This window comes from Periplaneta americana, chromosome 8 (assembly GCF_040183065.1).
Source record: "Periplaneta americana isolate PAMFEO1 chromosome 8, P.americana_PAMFEO1_priV1, whole genome shotgun sequence".
Taxonomy (NCBI): Eukaryota; Metazoa; Arthropoda; class Insecta; order Blattodea; family Blattidae; genus Periplaneta; species Periplaneta americana.
Genome location: NC_091124.1, coordinates 111,882,747 through 111,907,082, shown reverse-complemented (window position 1 = coordinate 111,907,082; position 24,336 = coordinate 111,882,747). Strand labels below are relative to the sequence as shown.

Here is a 24,336-nt window from a genome sequence, read left to right as displayed (position 1 = left end):
ATCCCTATTTTTCTCTCTGCCGGCTCCCATTGTATGCGGAATGTCCACCACATCATCACAGCCATTTTCTTCTTTCAATCCCTGCTGTTAGTTTTGCCACATCTGGCTCTAAGATGGGATTCCTTAAGAATGCCTGGTGAGGCTTCAGTTTTCTTCCCCTTCTAGTTAGTTATATTCATTCTTAGATTAAGTTTCGTAGGTTTATAACTCCCATTTCACCAACGGGGATCTTTCCTATCTCCATGGTCCTGTTCCACAGTTTCGAGCGCGACTTCCGAATTGTGTGGCCCGACAGGGCGCCCAGCAACGAAGCAATAGTGGTCCCTTCTCACTGCCCCTATATGCAAGTTTAGGTGCCGAGCCCGGACCAGAGGTCAAGTACATTCACGTAGAGCCCCATTGAGGACCCAGGGCGATTTAGACGCCCCGGTGACCGATTGAGCTCACCCGGGATGGATATATCGCTCCAATGTGTTACTGCTGACTAATGAGTGCTGCAGTGTACTCAACCACAAGTCCCCTGAAGCTGTGCAGTCTCGGATTATTCCGGCTTTGGTGGGCGAGGTCGGAGTTAGCCAGGTAGTTCAGCAGTTGTGTTCAGTGTAGAGTGGAGAGCCACGGACGGTTATTCCCGTGATAGGGGCATAAAATTGCGGCTCACCTCTGATGTAGGACTTGCAGTTAGGTATGTAATGCCCAGTTTGAAGGGTAACTTGCGTGAGGTGGGTTGCTTAGGATCGAGCTGTGGGGGGAGTTACCCATAGCCGGCACAGACTGCAAAGAATTTTTAGGTGTCTTTTTCTTACGCCCCCCAGTGGCAGGTTGACGCCGACGGTTCCGTAGGGGGGGGGGAGGTCAATTCAATATGTCTTCGTGCTCCTTCTCCTTAACAAAAACAACGAAAGTTAGCAAAAGACAGTACGGCTAGTGGTTATATGACTAATACTGCAATGGACTTGGACCCTGAGAAAGTAACAGTTAAAGTGCCGCCTCCAAAGTGTATTAGTATCACCTTGGATGGAACAGAAAAAAACTATGAAGAATATCTGTCCATTTTACGTGAGACATGCACTCAACGGACTCATTGGGAAGGTAAAAAATGCAACTCGACTACGCAACGGTAGTCTCTTCGTCGAGACTATATCTCCAAAACAGAGTGAGACGCTGTTGAAAGCGAAGTTGGTAGGGTCTTACCCTATTAAAATCGAATGGCATACCTTGCTGAACACCACGTGGGGAGTGGTGTATACGGATTCTCTAGACGATATGTCAGATGAAGAGATCCAACTAGAACTGGCAGGGCAGTCCATGTCCAAGGCTTACCATTTATTGTATAAGCGGGACAGACGGACTGTTCCCCTGAGCACAGTCTTTTTGACCTTTGTAAAGCCTGTCTTACCTGAATACATATTTGTCGGGTATGAGCGTGTTCCAATTCGTATGTGCCGAACCATAGCTCTCTTTAGGAAGGCTGAGGTGTACGGGCTGGCAACAGTGTACTCACTCCTCCTCCAAGGCCGGTGTCTGGCAGACTAGGGTTGATTAACTTGTTTGTTCTCCTTTTAAATGGTCACTTCTTATTGTGTATGGTCATGGGTCTCATGGACAACAGAATATTTGAAGTGAAAGATTGGGAATAAATGTAGAAGTACGAACCAAATGTAATTAAAACAAAACAGAAGCAGCATTTTATTTTCTTAATGTGTCAAGTTTATGTGTGTAGTTGCTCACAGCAAGCTGTTCATTTCTTTTCTTGCTGTAATTGTTTAACAAAATATTACTAGAATTGCCAATCATTTTATCTACAATATAATTGTTCTCACTTCCACATACACACACATCATTAACAATGTTACAGAGACCTTCATCTGCAGATAATGCCTTCTTAGATAAATTATGTACAATACTTCTCTGGTTCTTTGGTAACAAGAAATTACTTCTAAACTTGGCTTCAATTGATGCTTGGAAAATTACCACAATATGTTTACCTGCACACAAGATAAAATCAGAGGGGCCTGAAAGCCGACCTCTAAATACATTGAATATATGTGTTAGTGCATTTATGTATGCTTTTACATAATTTCTCACATACATCGCAATTCAAATTAAAATATAATGTGAAAGTTACATAACAACAAATGTAAAGAAAAGCTGAATCATTCATTTTTAAATTATCGACATAATTCGCATTTAAAAGCTCTTTAAACTCATCGATATTATCAGGTTTCCCACACATTAATTCAGTTTGTTTTTCCACTATGTTACCAGAAAAAGAAATTTTATCATATCTGGCAGAATGTAAACCTAGAACACTTTTGACCCCCTTTTTTTTTTTTTCAGACTCCAATACTTGTGTAACAGTGACATTGTAATTATTACCACTCAATTGTCTGTATTGACTAAATTGATGTTCCAGATTATCTGTTTGAAACTTTCCTGTCAAAACATACTTTACATTAAAATTTGCTAACGAGTAGCTAATAATTTCTTTTAAAACATAAGTGCAATTATAGAGGGCGTTATAGGTATCTTTGGTCAAACATCCCTGAAGAGGATTATTACTACTAATTTCTTGCATAAAACCACAGCATAAAACATTCCAAGAACTTCAGTCTTGAATCACCAACACTATTAAATGACTCTTTCAAAGGGTTGCACTTAAAAATATGCACAACAGCACTCTTTACATTTACAATTGACCACCATGTTAATTTAACCCTGATAAAATATGTTGTGATTAAGTAGTTATTCTTGTGCAAAGCAGTGACAGTATATTCATTGAACACATTTACCACTAAATTTACTTTTTGCCTCTCAAAAGTCTTTGGATTGAGGGTATGACTTAATTCGTGGACTGTTTTCACTAACATGTCCGTCTCTCTCCTTTGCAATTCTCGCAAATCAGAAAATTTTGCTTCGCATACAGAACCCTCTTTCTAAATCTATAGCTATACAAAATTTAAAAACTAAGAAACCTCCTGGCCCCGACAACATTCATTCCGAATTTTTTAAACATCTGGAGGGAAAAGCCAAGTCTGTACTTCTATCCATTTTCAATTTATCATGGAACACCTCAATTCCTGCAGCTTGGAAAAAAGCATTCATCGTACCAATTCACAAAAAAAGGGAAACCTGCTCATGATGTTAATAGTTATTGACCAATAGCACTATTAACCATGGTAGCAAAAACCATGGAGTCCATGATCTCCAACAGATTAACTTGGTATTTAGAATCCCAAAATCTTTTATCACCAAGACAAGCCGGCTTTCGACAACTACACTCTACCAATGAACAAGTCATACGCCTCGGCCAAGAAATAAAAGACAGTTTTAACAAGAAAGAGGATACCTTGGCAATATTTATTGACTTTCAGTTAGCATATGACTCTGTTTGGAGAAATAAATTATTACTAAAACTCCAGAAATTAGGTATCTCCAGCAATATGTTCAGATGGATATTAGAACAGAATTCCTTAGTCAAAGATTCATTGCCACTAAATTCAATAACTCACTTTCTAGTTACAGACAAACATATCGAGGTCTACCTCAGGGCCCTGTCCTCAGCACACCTTTATTCAATATTTATATAAATGACTTACCCTCCCTATTAGAGGAATCAAACATGAAAACAGCACTATTTGCAGATGATATAGTTTTGTGGACTTCCGGATCTTACAGACATAGAGACAAAATTCAAAATTCTGCTCTTAAATATCTAAATCAACTACATGAATGGAATACATCAAATTTGATGACACTCAATTTAAGCAAAAGTAACTACCAAATATTCTCACTTGGTAAAAAAGAAAGAGAATTCAATATCCAATACAATGGCCAACACCTTCCTAGGACTTATGAATCCAAATATCTTGGAGTTATTTTCGATAGTAAGTTAACATGGAACAACCATTTGAAATACATTTCTAAAGAAGCTCGTAAAAGATTCTCCCTTCTGAAAAGACTAGAAGGAAAGAACTGGGGATGCTCTAGGAATACTTTGAACACTACATAGAAAATGTTTATACAGCCAGTGCTGACATACTGCGGAGAAATTTTAATTACTTCACCTTTCATAAACGAAATAGAATATGTTCAAAACCAAGCTCTCAGACTCATTACTGGTGGAATCAAAACAACTCCAATAGATTTTATGAGATTCCTCACTAATATTAACAGCATCAAAATGACAATAGAAAAAAAAGCACTGATTTAATATGAAAAACTTATCAGATTACCAGGAAACAATTGGCATTCATACAGTCCTTTCTGTAGATTGAAAACTCAAAAAATTTTCATATGCGTGGTACAAGAATTAAAACAGAAAATCAATATCCCAAATTTGAAAGAAAAACTTATAAATTAAACCAAACCCTTTAACTCTATTAAATATAGAATATAATCTAAATTTAACAGAAGAAATACTGCAATCAGAAGTAAACACTGAAATAATGAAACAATTGTCTTTAGAGACAATTAATATTAGGTACTCTCCACGAAACTGTCTTCATTTATATGATGGATCCTTGATCTCCAGAGAACAAGGTGCCGGTGCAGGTGTTACGTGCTGTCTCTTCTCACTTTATAGATCTCTTGGATATGGAACAAAAAGTTTTGATGAAGAAATCATTGCAATAAGTGAAAGTCTCAGGAATCTTCTGTGCCACATCAATAAATTTAAGAATGCAGTTATATTGTCAGACTCCAAAGCAGCTATTCTATCAATAGTCTCTAAATGCACACCTTCATCTCAAACAGCAGAAATAACTAAAATGCTTTGTCAATTAATATCACTCAATAAAAGAATTGTATTCCAATGGATACCATCCCATTATGGAATCCTGGGAAACGAGAATGCAGATGCTTTAGCAAAGAAGGGCTGCACTGCTACTGCATCTACGTATTACTCTGTGAAAAGATTGATTAAATCTACATACTTAGACTTCAACAAACAAAATTTGATAACACAATCGCAAGGGAAAAAATGGAACTCTTTGCATCATAATCCACAGTTAATTCCCGATTTACCACGAAAATCGTGTGTAGCTGCATTTAGATTGGCAACAGGCCATGATTGTTTGGCCAAACACCTGTATAGAATTGGAATATATCAGTCCCCTAACTGCCCATTGTGCAACTCAAACCAAGAAATGGATTCGGAACATCTCAAAATCTGTGCTTCAGTGGCTGGCCATGATAATATCTTTGAAAAATATTGGAGTGCAAGAGGTCAAATGACTTTATTGTCAAATGCCTGGCATTAGAAAACAACAAAATCTTTCGAAATCTCAACATCAATTATCATATATTCGGCAATGCCGGCCAAAAAGGAACATGAAAAGTTTTTTCTGAATCTTTTATATTTAGCCAATTGTTCTTATATTTTTAAAAATATGTACACTGTCGTAAAAAACGTAAATTTTCCAAGGATTGTTACGGAAGGTAAAATAGTACTTAGACTCTGAATTTTTAGCCAATTGGTAACATTACTCTATTAACTCTGTTATTGTCAGTATAATGCAAACCAGCATTAAATACACGTGTCATTACATTCTTTGTCAAGTCTGTTAATTCATCACCTTTAAGTTGTTTTACAGCTACAAGTTTCACAATTTCTTTTAAATGACCAAAAGCTGAACTAATTAAAAATGGTACTATTGTTTTTCCCATATCTTGTACCTTGTTCTCTGCAGTGCCAAATAAGTTGTCATTTTTTAAATCCGAACTTTGTTTTATGTGAATTTCATCAATTTGCAAACTTAGAATTTCGTCTCTATCTGAAAGCTTTTCGCACATACGTGCAAGGAAATTGCTATTTTCTAGATCTGTTGTTGGGGAAATGGAGAATGAAGTGGGTAATTTTTGTAGAAATCTAGGATGTGGAAGTGTCATTATGTCGTTTACCCTTAGAGCATTGTAGCATTTTACTGACTGCATGTAAATTAAAAATGCATTTAAAATACATTGAACACTATAATGTGGAACAGACTTAAACAGCAAAGAAAACTGGTCCTGCAGGATATTTAATTTAGTCAGGATACTGTTGTTATTGTCACTCCAAGATATTTGAATTTTTCCAAATATAAATGACACTCGGGAGGAAATTAAACACAGAATAAATATGGAAAATGCCCGTATTATTTGCTTGAGAAGCTTTTATCATCTAGTCTGCTGTCAAAAAATCTGAAAGTTAAAATTTATAAAACAGTTATATTACTGGTTGTTCTGTATGGTTGTGAAACTTGGACTCTCACTTTGAGAGAGGAACAGAGGTTAAGGGTTTTTGAGAATAATATTCTTAGGAAAATATTTGGTTCTGAGAGGGATGAAGTTACAAGAGAATGGAGAAAGTTACACAACATAGAACTGGACGCATTGTATTCTTCACCTGAACATTAAATCCAGACGTTTGAGATGGGTAGGGTAGTAGGGTATGTAGCACATATGAGCGAATCCAGAAATGCATATAGAGTGTTAGTTGGAAGACCGGAGGGAAAAAGACCTTTGGGGAGGCCGAGACATAGATGGTAGGATAATATTAAACTGAATTTGAGGGAGGTGGGATATGATGATAGAGACTGGATTAATCTTGCTCAGGATAGTGACCGATGGTGGGCTTACAGTATGTGAGGGCGGCAATGAACCTGTGGGTTCCTTAAAAGCCATTTGTAAGTAAATACTGTTGTCATTGTCATTGTAATCAATTTCGGTTTTTAGCTTCTGTAAACAGTCGGTTATCTGAGATATCAGTAAATGTTTCTCACTATTTTCTAAACTGTGTTCTTCACAATACTCCACCAATGCTTTAATTTGTGACCACTCTTTAAGTATTCCTTTTCTCAATACAGAGAGGAAGGTATGGGGAATTATACACCCTTTATATGGACTTCAACAACCAAATCATTATGTACACATATGCTACAATTAATTCGGGGTATAGAAACTACGTCCAATTTGTACAAGATACAACAATTATTATTTTTGAAAATATTTCAATCAGAAAGTTTGAATTTGTCACTCACGTTTTCACATAATGATTTGAAATCTTCTATGCTATTTTCCACTTCAAGACGTAATATTTCTGCTTCTTCTTTTTCTTTTCTTCTTTTTTCTGCTTCATCTCTTCTTTCGTCGGGATTTTTACGCTTTTTGAAGCTGGATTTGCTCAAGTATTGCCATCCTTGTCCTTATACTTTTCCACAAAGCGAAAATTGTTTGTATGAAAATGTTTTATACAAACAACAGCATTGGCAGATGGTGTCGCATCAGATCGAGAAATAGCACAAATCCATTCATTTCTCCGAGTTGGTTCCTTTGGTATAAGAAAGCTGCGGATGTATTCCTCTGTCTTGATAGAACTACTATACCGGTAATTACTATTACAGCCTGGAACGACACTTTTCAGGCATAATACACAATTAAATTAAAATATAAACTTTGAGATCAGCTGCTACCTCCTGTCTTGACACTGCTAGAATTCCTACTGTTTCCGAATGATGTAACTGGAATAAGGAGTTTAAAGGGCCTGTCGAACTGAGAGGGCGGAAGAGAAGGCCTTGGCTGCTGCGCTGCCAATTCTACCTGGCTGCAGCCTTCCTTTAAGCGCAAAAGGATGGATTCCCCATGTGCGGACGCCGAGCACTGTGTGAATTGTTCTGGGGATCATGCTGCTAATTCTAAAATTTGCCCGAAATATATGGTGAGAAGGATATTCAAGAGCTCTGAGTCCGAGAAAACATTAAGTCCTATGCCTCAGTATTGCAAAAAGCAACCGAGGGAATTGATGCTTCCACACAATCACCACCTCTTAGAAATATATCAGGGAAGCGAATTGAGATTGCTACCCAGACGTATCTGGATGCTGCCACTCAGACTGCTGAGTCAGACAACACATGTGGGCTTGATATCAGGCCTTACGTTGAAGATTCAAGGCCTGGTAGATCACCACGACGTCGCACTGCTTGTTCGGGTGGCGGGTCGAGATCACACTCTCGATCCCATCCTCGATCAAGATCATGATCAGGTGTGCGATGATCAGCAAGTGAGTCTCCACGGTCGAGGGCTAAGCAGTCACAGTCAAAGGCACCAAATCATCGAAAAGATAAGAAGGGAAGATCCCCTGTGAAACCACCACCATGATTTAGCTCCTCGTGATGACTGATATTGTACAGTGGAATGTGAACAGTGTACGCAGCAGATATACAGAACTACAACAATTGATCTATCATGAGAACCCCGCTATTTTATGTCTTCAGGAGACACACCTCCTGCCTCAAAATTCCCTGAGTATCTTAGGATATTACATTCACCGATACCATCACCTTGCCGGTATTCATGCCAATGGAGGTTGTGCCCTCCTACTCCGCCAAAGTATCTTTTCCTCTGTTATCAATATTACCACTCCTCATCAATGCATAACCGCAACAATAACTCTTTCTAGCATTTAGTTTTCAATAGTCTGTATGTACATGCCCCCAGATACACCTTTCACTATGGATGACATTGAAGATATCCTGCCACAGGTACGTGCTCCAAATTTATTAGTGGGGATTTCAATGCATCCCACTACACCTGGGGCTCAAATTCCGATGATGACAGGAATTAAAATAGCAGAGTTATGTACCCATCTGAATCTCATTACCCTGAATTCAGGGGAAGCAACACACTTATCCCTTGCTTACGGTACTTCATTATAGATATCTCCATTTGTAGCCCAGTTTTTCCACGCATTTCTAATGGTCTCTGAATCACGACCTACATGGTAGTGACCACTACCCCATCCGAATGTGTATGTCCGCTTTACGTCTTGCGGAATCTCGCTCTCCAGACTGGGTTCTTAAAAAGACGGACTGGGTCGGATTTTCGGACTCCATTTCATTCGATGATAACGGACATGAAAGTGTGGACTCTAGTAAATCACTTTTCAAATGTGGTGATTCAATCGGCAGAGTTATCGATCCTCCAGTCGTCCTGCAGACCAAAATGCTTCTTTGTTCCTTGGTGGACAGATGCCTTCAGAGATGCAGTCCGAGACCGCAAACTTGCCTTACACCAATTAGAGTGCCATTAGAGAAGATTTTGTCCAGTTTAAATATCTTCGAGCCAAAGCTCGTTGCACTGTTTGCAAAGCTAAAAAGACGTCCTGGGCAAACTATGTCACTTCATTGAAAAAGAACGTCCCAGGTCACATCATATGGGACAAAGTTCGTCGAATAATGGGGAAACATAGTTCTGTAATTTCGAGCCTTCTGAACAATTGTGTAACGACCATCACTGCCATAGAAATTGCTGAAATATTTGCTACCACTTTTGCACAGATAAGCACCTCAAGGAATTAGACCCAGAATTTCTAAAAATCAAAGGCACTGCAGAAAAACGAAACCTAAATTTTAAATCTGATAACACTGAACACTACAATGCACCGTTCACATCCGAGGAGCTGGATGCTGCCCAAGACACATCCCCTGACACCTCCCCTGGCCCTGACAACATCAATAACCGCATGTTTCGTCATCTCCCACCAGCTGGCAAATTCTTCCTGCTGAGAATGTACAATAGTATCTGAATTAAGGGGATATTTCCATCTTCTTGGCGTTCTGCCATTTAAATCCAAGTCCAGAAACCGGAAAAGGATCCTTCTTTACCTGGGAGCTATAGGCCAATTTGTTTCATCAATTGCATATGTAAGGTTATGGAAAACATGATAAGTGAACGCCTGAGTGAGTACTCGAATTGGAAAACCAATTATCTAATATTCAGTGTGGTTATCGTAAGTACAGATCAGCCGCAGACCATCTTGTTCGGCTGGAGACCACCATTAGAGATGCTTTCCTCAAGAAGGACCATCTTGTGGCTGTCTTTTTTGATCTAGAAAAGGCTTATGATACTACATGATGTTATGGAATTCTGCAAACTCTGCATGATTGGGGACTTCGTGGTAGTCTCCCAACGTTTGTTGCAAATTCATTGCAGAGCGGTATTTCCGAGTTCGAGTAGGCACCACACTTTCTAACGAACATCTTCAAGAAAACGGCGTTTTGCAGGGGTCTGTATAAAGCGCTCTTCTTTTCTGCATTGCGATCAATGGAATTCCCCACTGTGTGGGTGACTGAGTGTCTTTGATGTTGTACATTGATAACTTCAGTTTATATTACAGCTCCCGATATCTTCCATATCGGTTGATAGTTGCAACTGGTCATCAACGTGCTATCAGAATGGGCTGTTCGCAATGTCTTTAAATTCTCCAGTCAAAAAACGCAGTGTGTCCACTTCTTCAACCATCGTGGACTTCATCTACATTCTGAACTGCGTCTTAATGGAGTGGAGTTGCAATATACAGACACTGCGAGATTTTTGGGCCTTATCTTTGAATATAAATTAACGTGGGAGGCGCATATACGTGATTTGAGAAGGTGTTGTGAAACGTCCTTAAATATTTTACGCCTTTTGTCAGAGGTTTGCTGACTGCATAGTGCTTTTACGTCTTTATCATGCTCTTATCCAATCAAAGCGGGATTATGGCTGTTTTATTTATGGCTCAGCAAATAAATCGAAGTTACGTCTCTTAGACACTATCCATCATCATGGGATACGACTCACTACATGGCTCAGCAAATAAATCGAAGTTACATCTCTTAGACACTATCCATCATCATGGGATACGACTCGCTACATGGTCTTCCGAATGATTCAGATAGAGAGCCTGTATTGCGAAGCAGAAGAACCATGTCTGTATTGGCGACGTAATGTCTTGTGCTTATATGCTGTTAAGCTCCGCGCACAGCCTGAACACAATTCTTAAGACTCCATTCACCATTCGGCTCTTTACGGCCAATACAGTGAAAATCCATGGAGACTTTGTCCAGCAGGTGTGCGGTTTCGTGAACTGCTGAGTTCGACATCCATTTACCATCAGTTCGCGCACTGGAGTATACCACCACTCCACCTTGGATTATGTGATGTCCCATGTTTGATGTAAGTCTGAGCCGATGTTTTATGAATTTTACACCAGCTTTTGTTTATAGACTTCATTTTAGTGAACTTTTATCATGTTTTCCAAATTATTAATTAATTTTTACTGACGAATCCCAGATAAATGATTGCGTTGGTTGTTCCTTCGTTGCAAATGTAGAGATATTTAAATATAGACTGAACCAATATACTAGTGTTTTTACTGCTGAACTCTATGCTTTTTACAGACCTTTATGGTTTTTAATTACGCAATCCTAGGGCAGATTCCTTATCTGCTCTGACTCTTTTAAGTGCCATTCAGTCCTTGCAGTCTTTTAATTGTGATGATCTGCTTGTGTTAAGAACTCAGGAACTCTTCCACACTCTCCTTAGCTCTGATTATGAGATTGGAGTAGTATGGATTTCTGGTCATGTAGGAATTCCAGGAAATGAGGCCGCGAATGCTGCAGCCAGGGCTGGTGCATTGAATGGCTCTCTGGTGTATTGGCGAGAGAGGTGGCAGGACATTAAAAATTACTTGAAATATAAAATATGTTGGCAATGAGAAGGAGGAGTGGTCTGCACAAGAGGGAAACAAATTACGAAGTGTAAAGAATATTTTTCGAGTTTGGGATTCGTCCACAAGAGCATCATGACACGAAGAGGTTTTATTTACCCAGTTGAGAATTGGCCACTGTCATCTGACACATGCATCTCCTACTTGGTGAGCCTCAGCCAGAATGTGATATATGCCATTCTCCACTTACCCATTATAGTGGAACATTTTTTGTTGCATTGTAAAAAATATGACCATATCTGTCGACAATATGGAATTCGGCTGATTCTACATGACGCTCTTGGAAATGATTTTAATTGTACAAATGCAGTTCTGAGATTTTTATCGAATACAGGACTTGACAGGGTGATTTAGTTTTTTTATTGATCCATTTTACTTATCCTCTGGACTCTTTACATCCAAAGGTTACATTTTTTGTTTCATACGTGTTTTAACAACCTTGGCATTTCGGACCTTTTACATCTGCCGAGTTAGCTCTGTGGTAGCGTGTCTGCGTCCAGACTAGCCGGCCCAGGTTCGGGAAATTTTAATGTAAAATTTCTAGCTTGGGACTAGGTGAGATGGCGGTGCACAACTTCTAATCACTAGATTGTGCACCAATATGCGTGGGTTAAATCCCAAATCTCTCCACAGTGCATATGAAGAGAAGGTATATGTCACTGTTGATAGTGATTTGTCGGTTGGATGGGATGTTAAGCCTGGTGACCCCCTTGGTGCTATTCGACAGGAGTAGGCTATGTGGTGGCACCAGGTTTCCCCTTCTCCCTTCCTCATCTTCATCATCATCACTCATTCCAGACACTACACTTACGCGAACACTTACGCAAACACTTACACATACACTCACCCTAGTACACGACATAACACTCCACAGATACACATCATGTACAGTGTGACCTGCTGAAGTGGTGTACAACTAGAAAATGAGTCACAGTTCTGCCATCTATCCGCAATATGCGGAACTCGAATCACGCATGTGAAGTGGGTAGGCATTGGATACACACACACACACACATCCGAATATTTTATAAAATTGTATTGTTTTGAAGTGTGCTATACAATTTATCTCTTATGGCCTGAGTTTTATTATTTTATTGGTTCGTTTCGAATACTACCTAGGGTCTGAGAACTGCTCACTTTTATGATTCTTTACAAATCACCTTGTGAATACTGCATTTTTGTACCTAATTTTAACCATGGCAATGCTGTTTAGTTCTTGTTAGCATTCTGATTACTGTATTGCGTTTTTGTTATGTGAAGAATTTCAGAAAAGGATGCAAATAGTCATAGTAGCTGACGTGCTCTTTTTAAACCCCACTAACTAACTAACTTCACTGCATCATTCAGTAGGCAGTTTCTTCTTAGCCAGTGAACCAGACAACTCCTTTTTCTCTTCCTGATCAGTTTCGGCATCGTTCTTTCTTCACCCACTCTTTCCAACACAGCTTCATTTCTTATTCTGTCTGTCCATTTTACACTCTCCATTCTTCTCAATATTCACATTTTAGATGCTTCTAGTCACTTCTCTTCACTTCATCATAATGTCCATGATTGTGCTCCATACATTGCCACACTCCACTCCACTCCACTCCACTCCACTCCACTCCACTCCACTCCACTCCACTCCACTCGTCTTTTCCTTAGTTCTTTTTCCAGAGGTCTGCAGATGATGCTCCTTTTTCTATTAAAAGCTTCCTTTGACATTGCTATCCTCCTTTCATCATGTTATGTTTGCAGTTTTTCTTGAGAAAGATAAATGCTGTAGCTTACTGTTGCTTTCTGCACACCACTTTCTCATCTTAAAATATCCCAGGGGTCCCCAGCGTAGAGATGAGGAGAGTGGATTTGACTAATTAAACCCTCTGGACTTCACCGAAATTCACTGCAATTGTTAAATATCAGTTCTATCAAGGTTTCTGACTCCAATCAGAGACCATGAAATCCCAATTAGCCTTTGCCACTCCTTTATGGGCAAGTCCCTGCTGTTTATTGTATATGGGAAAGTTAATATTTTCTTTCTTTCTTTCTTTCTTTCTTTCTTTCTTTCTTTCTTTCTTTCTTCCTTCCTTCCTTCCTTCCTTCCTTCCTTCTTTTTCCTGCATGGGTCATCATGTGATAAATCTGTCTGCCTGTATCTTTTTGTAGACTTGCAAACATATGGGTTTCCCTCCAACAGTGTAAAATGTAGTAGTTATACTGTCATGTCTTGGTCCCCAAACCCTCGTTTGCGAAAACAGGCTGAATTGCGTGAAAGTGAGAATGGGATTTGGGTAGGATGTGTGATAGAATTTTCGAAAATCTATACTAATAATAAATCTGTAACCAAAATTATTCTGGTAATTTTCGCTTTTCGAAAAATAATCTTTGTTAACATGTATAATCAACTATCCTAAGACCGAAAATCGCATTTTTTAAATTTTTGTATATTTTGTGTGTGTGTGTGTGTGTGTGCGCGTGCGCGTGTGCGTGTGCTTGTGCGTGTGCGTGTGCATGTTTTTTTTTTTTTTTTTTTTTTTTTTTTTTTTTTTTTTTTTTTTGGGACAACATGCTCCATTACATAAGCAATACTACATGTCTGGTTTTTGCTTACAGGATTACAATGTTCTTACAATTATATATGCGACAGAATTTATTACTTATAGGGCAATGTAATTTATGCTATTGTGACTAGAATGAATATATCATGTTATAAACTTAGAAATAATTTTGAATAGTGTATATTTATATGTTACATTGTTATTAAGTGTTCTGATATTCTATTATGAGACTTGTATCCTTCATTATTATTTATATTAACTTAATACAATCATATTTTATTTACTCTATTTTGGCAAATTTAATATGTTTGAATATAATCCCTCAACTAATGTCTTATTGTTATTTATTACTTATTCTTAATCTATTTTGTGACTCTTTTTCTGTATAGGTTTAAATTCCAATTTTATAGTTTTTTTACCTTAACGTTTTCATCATTTCGTTATCTTAATACTATACGTGTCGTCTACTTTCTAGATCTACTTCTTTTATGAATTTACAATATTCCTTCAAGAATTTTTCCATGAGAGCGGTCTTGTTCGGTGGCCACCTTCCTCCTTTGAAATTTATGATCATTTTCAGTTTGTTTTGGGGCTTGTTGTATTTCGTGCACTCGAGTAAAATATGATCAACTGTTTCTTCACCGTTATTGCAGCTGCATGTTGGGTCTTGTATGATGCGGAATCTGTGGTAGTATGCGTTGATTCTTCCATGACCAGTTAGCATGGTTGTCAGTCCAGCTGAAACAGGTATGTGTAGTGCTAGTCTCTGCGAGACTTGTGGAAAATATCTTCTTGTTTCCGCACCGTTTTTTGCTAGCTGCCACTGATTTTCCCACTTCGCAAGGCTTTCTTCTCGTGAAGTCTTTGTTACTCCACTCATGGGGATCTTGCTGTAGTGGAGTGTGTCTTCTCTTGTGGCTTTCTTGGCAAGGCGATCGGCAAGCTCGTTCCCGAAGATCCCTATATGCGCCTTAACCCAGCTGAAGGTTATGATCCAACCTGTTCCTCTTAAGGAAGTCAATTCCTTTCTGATTTCTTCTATTAATGAATTGTGGTTCCTGCTGTTTTGGAGGGAGTCTAGGGTGATCTTACTGTCTGTATACAATGATGCAGTCTTAGGGGTGTTGTGCTGTAGTTGTAGATCATTAACTATATGAAGTGCTTTTAGGATTGCGAACTGTTCAGCCTGGTTATTTGAGCATTCACCATGAAGTCTGAATTTAGATTGTTGTACGAGATCGTCGCCGAAAAATACTGCTACTGCTGAACCTACCCCTTCACTGGACTTACTCCCATCAGTGTAGATTTCGTAAGCGTAATCTTCGTTTGGTTTTGTATCTTGAACGGCAGGAAAGTCTGCCGGATGGGGCTAGTCCCTGAGTTCCAAAGGTCTCTCAATGTTACTGCCTAATAGTCCATTCTTCGTCTTGTAGTTTCTAGCTATCTCTTCTAACTTAATGGTGATAGGAGTGAGACCAGTCAGGATGCAAAGAGCTTCAGTTGACGTTGTTCGGAATGCTTTTGCAATCTTTATGTTTATCAGTCTTTGTACTCTTTCAAGTTTTTTTCCTGTTTGATGTGATGTTGAGTGCCTCTAACCATACGGGTGCTCCATAAGACAACAGGGGCAAAATCGCTCCTGTATATATTGTTCTTAGTACTCCGTGGTTTAATCCCCAGTTTAGCTTTGCGGATTTGGACAGGGCGTTAATCAAAGTCATGGACCTGTCTGTTATATTCTGGATGTGTGCAGTGAAATTGAATTTTTCATCCAGAGTTATTCCGAGGTATCTAATTGTCTGAACTTGTTCCAATTCTTTGTTGTTGAGGAATATATTGATAGATGCTTTATCTCTGCGCCTCCTCCGTGTCACCAGCATGACTTTGGACTTTTCCTCGTTAAATCTTATTTTGTTGTTATTAGCCCAGTGTATGATCTTTTGTAACTCTGAATTGGCAAAGTTTTCTGCTTCCAGCATGCTTGAACCTTTTGTTATTATGAGCAAGTCATCTGCAAATGCGATAGCTTTTCTGTGACTGGAGTATTGGAGATTAAGTACGGAATCATACTGAATGTTCCAAAATCCAGGACCACAACAGGATCCTTGAGGACAGCCCTTTGTAATGTTTCTCTCAACCTTTATATTATTCACACACAATGATGCACTTCTGTTGCTGAAGTAGCTCTTTGAGAGAGTATATAGATTCTTAGGACACTGAAATTCCCGCAAGGCATATAAGATGCTTAGCCACCAAGCTGCATCGAATGCACCTCTCACATCTAAGCTCACAATAACAATGTATTCTTTTTGACATAAGCTTTGTTCCGTATACTGCTTTAGTGCCATCGAAGCATCCACTGTGCTTTTGTATGGCGTGAAGCCGTACTGATTGTGGTTTAGAAGATTTTTGGAGTATACATGCTGCATGATTCTATTTATTAGCAGCTTTTCAAGCACTTTCCCAGCTGTATTTAGAAGGCTTATTGGACGAAATTTTGTCACATCTGTACTTGTTTCTTTTCCGGGTTTAACGATTGGAATCAGTTTAGTGTGTGTGTGTGTTTGTGTTTGTGTTTGTTTGTTTGTTTGTTTGTTTGTTTGTTTACCTTTTCATGCGATAATAGCTGAACTGATTTTTATGAAAATTGGAATATAAATTAAGTTTGTTCTAACTTAGATTTTAGGCTGTAAGGCATTCAAAATACTTTATTTAAAAGAGGAGTTGTAAGGGGGCCTGAATTAAATAAATCGAAATATCTCGCTTATTGTCGATTTTCATAAAAAAAATGTTACGTAACAAAAGTTTCTTTAAAAATGATTTTCGATAAGTTTTATTCTATACAAAATTTTGATAGGACTGATATTTAACGAGGTACACGAGTTTTGAAATAACAGTACTTTTTATCAGTGCCACCTTAGACTAATAGGCTATAATGAAATGAAAACAAATGACTCCGTCTATTTAAGGTGGCCTTGCACACAACAAACAGAGAATATTATTCATTTAACACTATTTTTATACGGATATATTTGTATTCTATGGTGGAAATATATCAAGGCTTCTATACTCTCAATAGGTTATCTCGTTTTTCATTAGCCAATCAAATAGCTAGTTGGCTGATGACGCGCGAAGAGTCCGTGCTGATTGGTCCTTTATTTTCAAATTGATAAGCGTGCATTATAAACATAATCACCTCAAATAAAAACATTACAAGGAATATAAACCAAGTGTGTACGTATCATAGAATAAAATAAATACGTTGAAAGTGTTTATACTGTATGTATAAAAGCTGTACTTACACTAGTCACTGCATTATTTTTCTGTATTTCTTAACAAGTCATCTGCTCTCACTGTCTGCCGTCCGTTTTCGTCTGCTAGTTTCCAGTCTTGTGTTCACATACTAGAGTCCTATAAAGAACCTAGTTTTGACTGTACAGTCAACAATAAAATTTCACTTGGAACGTTATGTACGAACATTGCCACATATTCTTTGGTTCTTTTTATAATATTCCGCCCCTTTTTAATCGTGTTCTCGCCATGAAACTCATTGTAGAATTTTTCAGTATTATTGAATACTACTTAGCCATGCTGGTGATGGCATGATTAAACTTTCAAAAGAAAGAATAATGTACTAAAATTTAAAGAGGGCCAAGATGGTGGTGTTTTTGTTTTAAATGTATGTTTATAAGAAATCTAACAGTGATTGATTTTAATATCTCATTCTAAAGTTTGGAAAAAGGGGCATGTAATGAAATGTCAACAACACGTTCATTTACAATAATCATTACAACTCAACAATGAATTGTCACTGGAGGCTATTATGATTAACCCACTGATTATGCCATAATGACAAAATGTCATAAATCGTTAATATAAAATCAATATAATGGGAATTATAATGAAAAAACATCACTGGTATCAGTCGTTAACCTTTGGTATGCAACTGTTAGTATAAGTAGCATGATTACAAAAGAAAGAAAATAATTTGTAGGTTAACATAGATGAACCTAATCTAATTATACAAAGCTGGTATTAACATAGGCTACTTATATATGCCTATGTGATTTATTTAAACTTACCTGTACCCTTTAACATTCTCGGTCGTTTCGGCTTTATTTTCATTTATGCTGCTCGAAAATCAGGAACAAAATCGTCATCTTTAAAATGAACAGAGCATACTCTGATTGTATCAAGATTGAATTTATCCTGTCTTTTGCACGCAATGACCCATTTTTTTCTAATTCCTAAATCTTTAGGATTGGTAAAGAAAGACAACTCTTTATTTTTATTGTTAGAATTGTTGCATACCGCAACAGCACATCTTTGACCTGGCATAATGCATTCAAAACAACATAAACAAGAAAAAAACACGAGATACTGCTTTGAAGCATTTGAGCTTTGGCGCGCTCAGCTATCTTGTGATGTCAGAATCACTCTCCTTTCCCCATCAATCCCTCGCCGACAAGCTCGATAATAATGCAACCTATGAGAAGTTTAGAAGCCTTGGGAATATATAAATACAAATGTTTATCAATATTAATATACAGAGAATATTTGTGTGTTTGTATGAAGCAATCTCAGAAGCTACTTAACCAATTTGGGTAATTTCTTCACTATTTGAAAGTGTAATTATTCTAGATGGACGTAATGTTATGTGTTTGTGCATCCTACCTGTTGTTCCAATAGTAAACCAACAAACTTCAGGTCACTGCATATTTGCCACTCATGTTCATGATATGTAATTTTTTCAAGAACCAACCTTAATGTTTCATATGATTCCGATAGAACTGTAGAATGTGCAAGTGGTATGGACGCTAATTTATTGCCGTTATGAAACAATACTACTTTAAGGCTTCTTTTCGAAGAATCAATAAAAGCCTCCACTTTTGGGCTCATATACCTCCTCTCCCAACTGTTTTAATAGAATTCTCAAATCTGTACAGTATACCAGCCTATCTTCCTGTGTATAGTATTTCCAGAAAAGTTTTTCACGATTCCTGTACCACGAAAATGTAACTCCAGGTGCCAACATATTCTTCTCATGCAGTCAAGAGCCTAGTAATTCACTTTTCTTTATGGTGAGTCCTAATTTCCTTACCAAATCATTCAGCTCGGGTTGGGTAAATTTTTTTGGTGAATTGTAAAATTCGTCTGGATCAAAAGACATCTTAGTATCTGCATTAGGTAACTGCTTTCAGATTCACTGTCACCCAAGTTTTCTGGTGGTGTAGGTACAGGTAAGTCGGGACCATGAGGAACAGGTCTCAAAGCTGATTGAAGATTTGGATACTTAATTGATTTCTTGTTTTCCTTGTTGTAACCAGTAACATTAGATATACAAAAATAACAGTCATCATAGTGATTCCTCTGCTCACGCCATACCATTGGTAGGCTATAGCAAATGACTTTGCTTTCCATTTTTCTGCATACCAGTAACACAATCCTTCTACACTACTGTTACACGCACTATGAGGTGGAAATGATTTATCCATGTCAGCGTTTACTTTGAAGTACGTAAAATATAGCTTCTTTACAAATGAATCTACTTTTCGATATAACACCCACAAATATAGCAAAACGTTTGAGGATTTTGTACACACTGCCTCCTACGCAATCCTAATGTACTTTCTATATTCAGTTTTTTAAATCATGCTTTTGCACTGCGATTCTAGGGATACCCCTATAACACGTGTTCACAGAAGTAAGCCAACTGCTCAACCGACAAGATTTAAGAACTGTGTAATTGTTAGAATTTTCTGTAAATAACTTCCCGGGAAAATGAGAAAGGGGATGGGGTGATAGGGCATGGGATAATGAAACATCATTCTCAGATAAATATTAGAACAAAAACATTTAGTTGTGGATTTTTAGTGCCATCAGCAAGGGGGCACCTCGGCTTAACGTATAGTGAATACTATGCGGCGATACATATCGAAAAAATGAAATTGCGACAAATCTAGATGTGATAAATAAAAAACGAAGTTATTTTTGAACTCAGGGTATCGGTTTCCATACCAATAACCAACTTTCTTTTTTACCGCAGAATAGTTGATCCCTAGTGTAATTAATATTTTACCGTTGAGCTCATTGGAGCTGAGTTATTTTAAAAAGTATCACAAAATGGTGTTCCTGTGCTCATAATTTATCCATACTCGTTTCCTGTGTTTCTTAAAATAATATTTATGTACCATATTCATTTTAATTTTTTTATTTACATAAAGAATGATGCACAACCGAGGGAGTTGGCTCAGATGGTAGAGTTTGAGACTCGCATTCGAGAGGTCACAGGTTCAAACTCTGTGGCCGACCAATTTGACTGGGGTTTTTCATGGTTTCCCTTAGTCATGAAGGCAAATGCCAGATTGTAAATTTACAAGCCATGATTCATCACCGCCTCAATTACCAATACGATAAACATTAATCAAAATCTGTAATCAGTTACATGAACACAAGCCATCTACAACTCACTATAGAAACAGGAACTCAACAAGAGTAAAAGCAACCGACTGGTATACCCACTCATTCTAAATATGCGACATGAGCACAAATATTAAAACATGTGTAAATAAATTTAACAAAGAAAGAAAAGCATCCACACCTGTGGAGTAACAGCCAGTGCGTCTGGCCGCGAAACCAGGTGGCCCGGGTTCGATTTCTGGTCGGGGCAAGTTACCTGGTTGAGGTTTTTTCCGGGGTTTTCCCTCAACCCAATATGAGCAAATGCTGGGTAACTTTCGGTGCTGGACCCCGGACTCATTTCACTGGCATTATCACCTTCATCTCATTCAGACAGTAAATAACTAAAGCCTCGTGACATAACCTACTAAAATAAAAAAATAAAAGAAAGAAAAGATGCACAGTGAGGTCAACATAAAAAGAATTATCTTCGCACACAATCAACTCTGTATTGACATTTATTTGGCGTGATTTATTAAAGGATGCATTCAAGACTAATTTAGAAAAATATTAAACAGATTATCCCTGCACGAAAAACGGATGTTCTCTGAACCAAATGATCCTGTTTGAATTATTTGCATGTAATAACAATTATAATAATTAAGAAACATGTTAAAGGAATTATTGTTGCACCAAATGAGTGTTCTCTGGACCAAAATGATCGTATTTTAATTATTTAAATACAATTTCAATTAAATAACATATTAAGCGATTTATCCTTCTATCAAACACAGTCCCTGAACCAAATGTCGTATTTTAATTATGTAATTACTTTATATTTATTTCTAAGAAGTGCAGCAAACCACATGGGTATGGCTAATATAAAATAATAATAGAGGTGGTTACAATTTACGAATTACTATTTAATTTGAATTTGTGCAAAATGAATGGTATGTACTTAAACTGTGCAATTTATAAATAATCAAATGTCTCACTTTTGGGATTATAAGGAATGTTTTTTGTATGCAATACACAAAACGAAAAATACTGTATCTTAAATGCATAATAAATTACTTATGTTGAATTTATAATACTAATTAAAGAAACTATGATTGACAACTTGAAAGAAATGAGTTGAGGCAAAGTGCATAAAATATGTAATGAGAATGTAGGTGTCGTGTATATGTGCGTGTGTTTTTTCAATTTTCCTTAACTTTTCACAGGGTCCAACTGGAATTTGTGATGGACAAAGACATTATGTGGTCGTATGTTTTCGTGGGGTACTTCCATTTCTCCTATCGACATTAAACCATTGATTAATTTATCATCATTATATGGTGTTAGGTAGTTTGCCTTTTATGGTGCACCAAGGGCAATGCCTTCATGGTGACTGAAAGAACTACAAGCTTCTGCACATTGCCCACTAGATGGGGATGATTGGATGAATGATTTAAACCATGTATATTTTTTAGAATATTTTATTGAACTATCCCAGTTTTTAACTAAGATTATCATTTAAGTTTCAGTTGTGGGTGGTTGGCTTGGACTACATTGATGTTGCCTTTCAAATTCCACTCACAGACTTTACTAGACATAGTTTGAATAAACATTTTACTTTTCAGGTGCAAGAGGATGTCTATATGGTGCACACTTCTGCTATTTAGTGGCTCAAGTAGGATTTGGAACATTCAGCAATAAGACGTCGAAGATAGTATTACTTGGATCATCACATTACAGGTCTTTTATGGAATTTGCAACAACGGAAGCCATTCAAATGACAGAAATATATATTTATTCATTGCAGTTGGCAACAAATGATTTTAATATCCCCGAATTTCAGGTATGTTGTTGGTGATAGCACAAATACAGGTGTGTTGTAAAATAATACAACTCTTTTTCTTAAGTTTTTGGACGAAAAAGTGTAAAAAGTAATATTGTCTTCAGGAGTATAGCGAAACTAAGGGTTTCGTGTAACATTAGGTTTGTGGCATATAAAAGAACATTATGATATTCAGTCATCATAACATTCTTGAAAAATGACCACAGTATCAATTGCTTACAAATTTTACTTCAAGATATAGATGACTCCTGCCAGTTAATCTGTTGCAATGGCTTCTGGTATCTAAAGGTAGGAAAGGTGTGTAATTCCCCAAAACTCATGAATATGAATCCGAGATGGCAATAGAGTTCTGGACCCACACCCGCCTGAAGATCCTGTACACATGAAGACGAAAAGTATAGTTGTTGTGCTCATACCACCATGGAAATTTTTACATTTTCCAAAATTATTGCTGGTAAGATAGTCAAAAGAAAGAAAAAGAAATGTTAGTTAGCTTTATGGTATGTTCAATAATGGAAAAAAAAAAAGGTTACAGTTTAGTTCACTGAACATGAATTTGAAGTTTTTCAGAACTTACATAGGGTGATCCCAGAAGTAATACACACTGCATATGTGCTCCTATTTCCATGCAGATACATGCTTGTTATGTATTGTGTTGATATTGAGTTATTCCCAATGATACTGTGCAAGTTTAGCTAAAATGCTTAAAAACTTATATATGTTGTTATTGTTTAGTCAACTCTCCGAATACAGGTCTGAACCTCACAAGTGATACCAAGAAGGCACAACTTATGAGGCAACTAGGCCAGGAGATAATGGGGTAGGGTGTCTAGTTCCTTCCCCCCTCCATTGGATACATCGCTGACTAGCTACATATTACACTAATCAGACTTCAGATGCATATAAACAATTATTCTTCCTCTGACACATATCGTCAAGTGAGATGTACTGCCTGATAATAGATGTACATATCAGCCAGAACCTCAATCAGAGGATAAACTTATGTATAAGCAATTGAAGTGGATGAAGAAAATCAGTCGAGTCACGTCACTGCCTCAGATCAAAGATTCTTCTTTAAAATAGAAATTTTACATGTACATACACCTACTGAACTTCTCCTCTAATATTAATTGTTACCATAACAGATGTATTCTGTAGGATCAACATTAGGCTGTACCACTATTTTGCAATCGTCTCGACATTTCCATGAAGATTATATTGTTACATAAAGCAGCATACACATATAGTGAACAAACAACAAACGCATTCGCTGACTGAATTCAGAATATGTGGACAGTCTAGCTAAGGCAAACCGATCGTTTGGTTTGCCTTTGTAAGTAATCTTTCACTTGTTGGTACATCAAAGAAAGTTCGCATTTGATGTCGAAGGAAATTGTCACTTGCTCGTAGTTTGTTGAAGCAACATTGAAGCAAAGGTTTGCTTCGTCATTTGTTCATTGTCAATTCACTACGTGTGTGTGTGTACCTTAAGACAATCAACACTCTGGAAGACTGAAATCATCTATGGACTTCACTGCAGAGGTCATTGTTGTCAATGTTTTGGAAGAAGACAGACGGATGACTTGTCAGAAAAAGCCTGTGAATATGGTATATCCAAATAATCAGTACATCAAATTTTAACAAAGCATTTATAGACGAGAAAGATCTCTTCTCAGTGGGTTCTCCATAAGCTGTCTGATGGACAGAAAGCACGAAAGAAAAGAAATTGCAAGTCTGTTACTCTCGTGCTCTCAGCAAGAAGGAGAGTCATTCTTAAGATGCATTGCTGCTATAGATGAGACTTGGATTCGTAACTTTGAACCTGAATTGAAGTTACAGTCAGCTGAATGGAAACACTAGTATTTACCACGTTCCTCAAAATGTCATCAGCAGCAGTTAAAGGTCAAGGAAATGGTCATTATGACATGGTTATCACAGTGTTATTGTTGCTGCTGATCGTGTCCCTGTTGGTACATCAGTCATTGCACAATACTATCAAAGTTTTGGCATAAGAAATTACAATTAATATTAGAGAA

The 24,336-nt window shown here is 37.5% G+C and overlaps 1 protein-coding gene across 7 annotated transcripts in view; it reads left to right on the top strand.

Annotated features, from left to right (window-relative positions):
* The window catches only part of LOC138704946 (protein transport protein Sec16A-like), a 572,743-nt gene that overhangs the window by 271,568 nt on the left and 276,839 nt on the right, over positions 1–24,336 (top strand). For all 7 annotated transcript variants that reach the window (XR_011333490.1, XR_011333489.1, XM_069833405.1 and 4 more), the window contains one exon: positions 22,083–22,300. Coding sequence is in view for 5 of the 7 variants with exons in the window: in XM_069833405.1 (XP_069689506.1) it covers positions 22,083–22,300 (218 nt within the window). In the remaining 2 variants the exon portion in view is untranslated. The remainder of the gene's footprint in view (positions 1–22,082; positions 22,301–24,336) is intronic.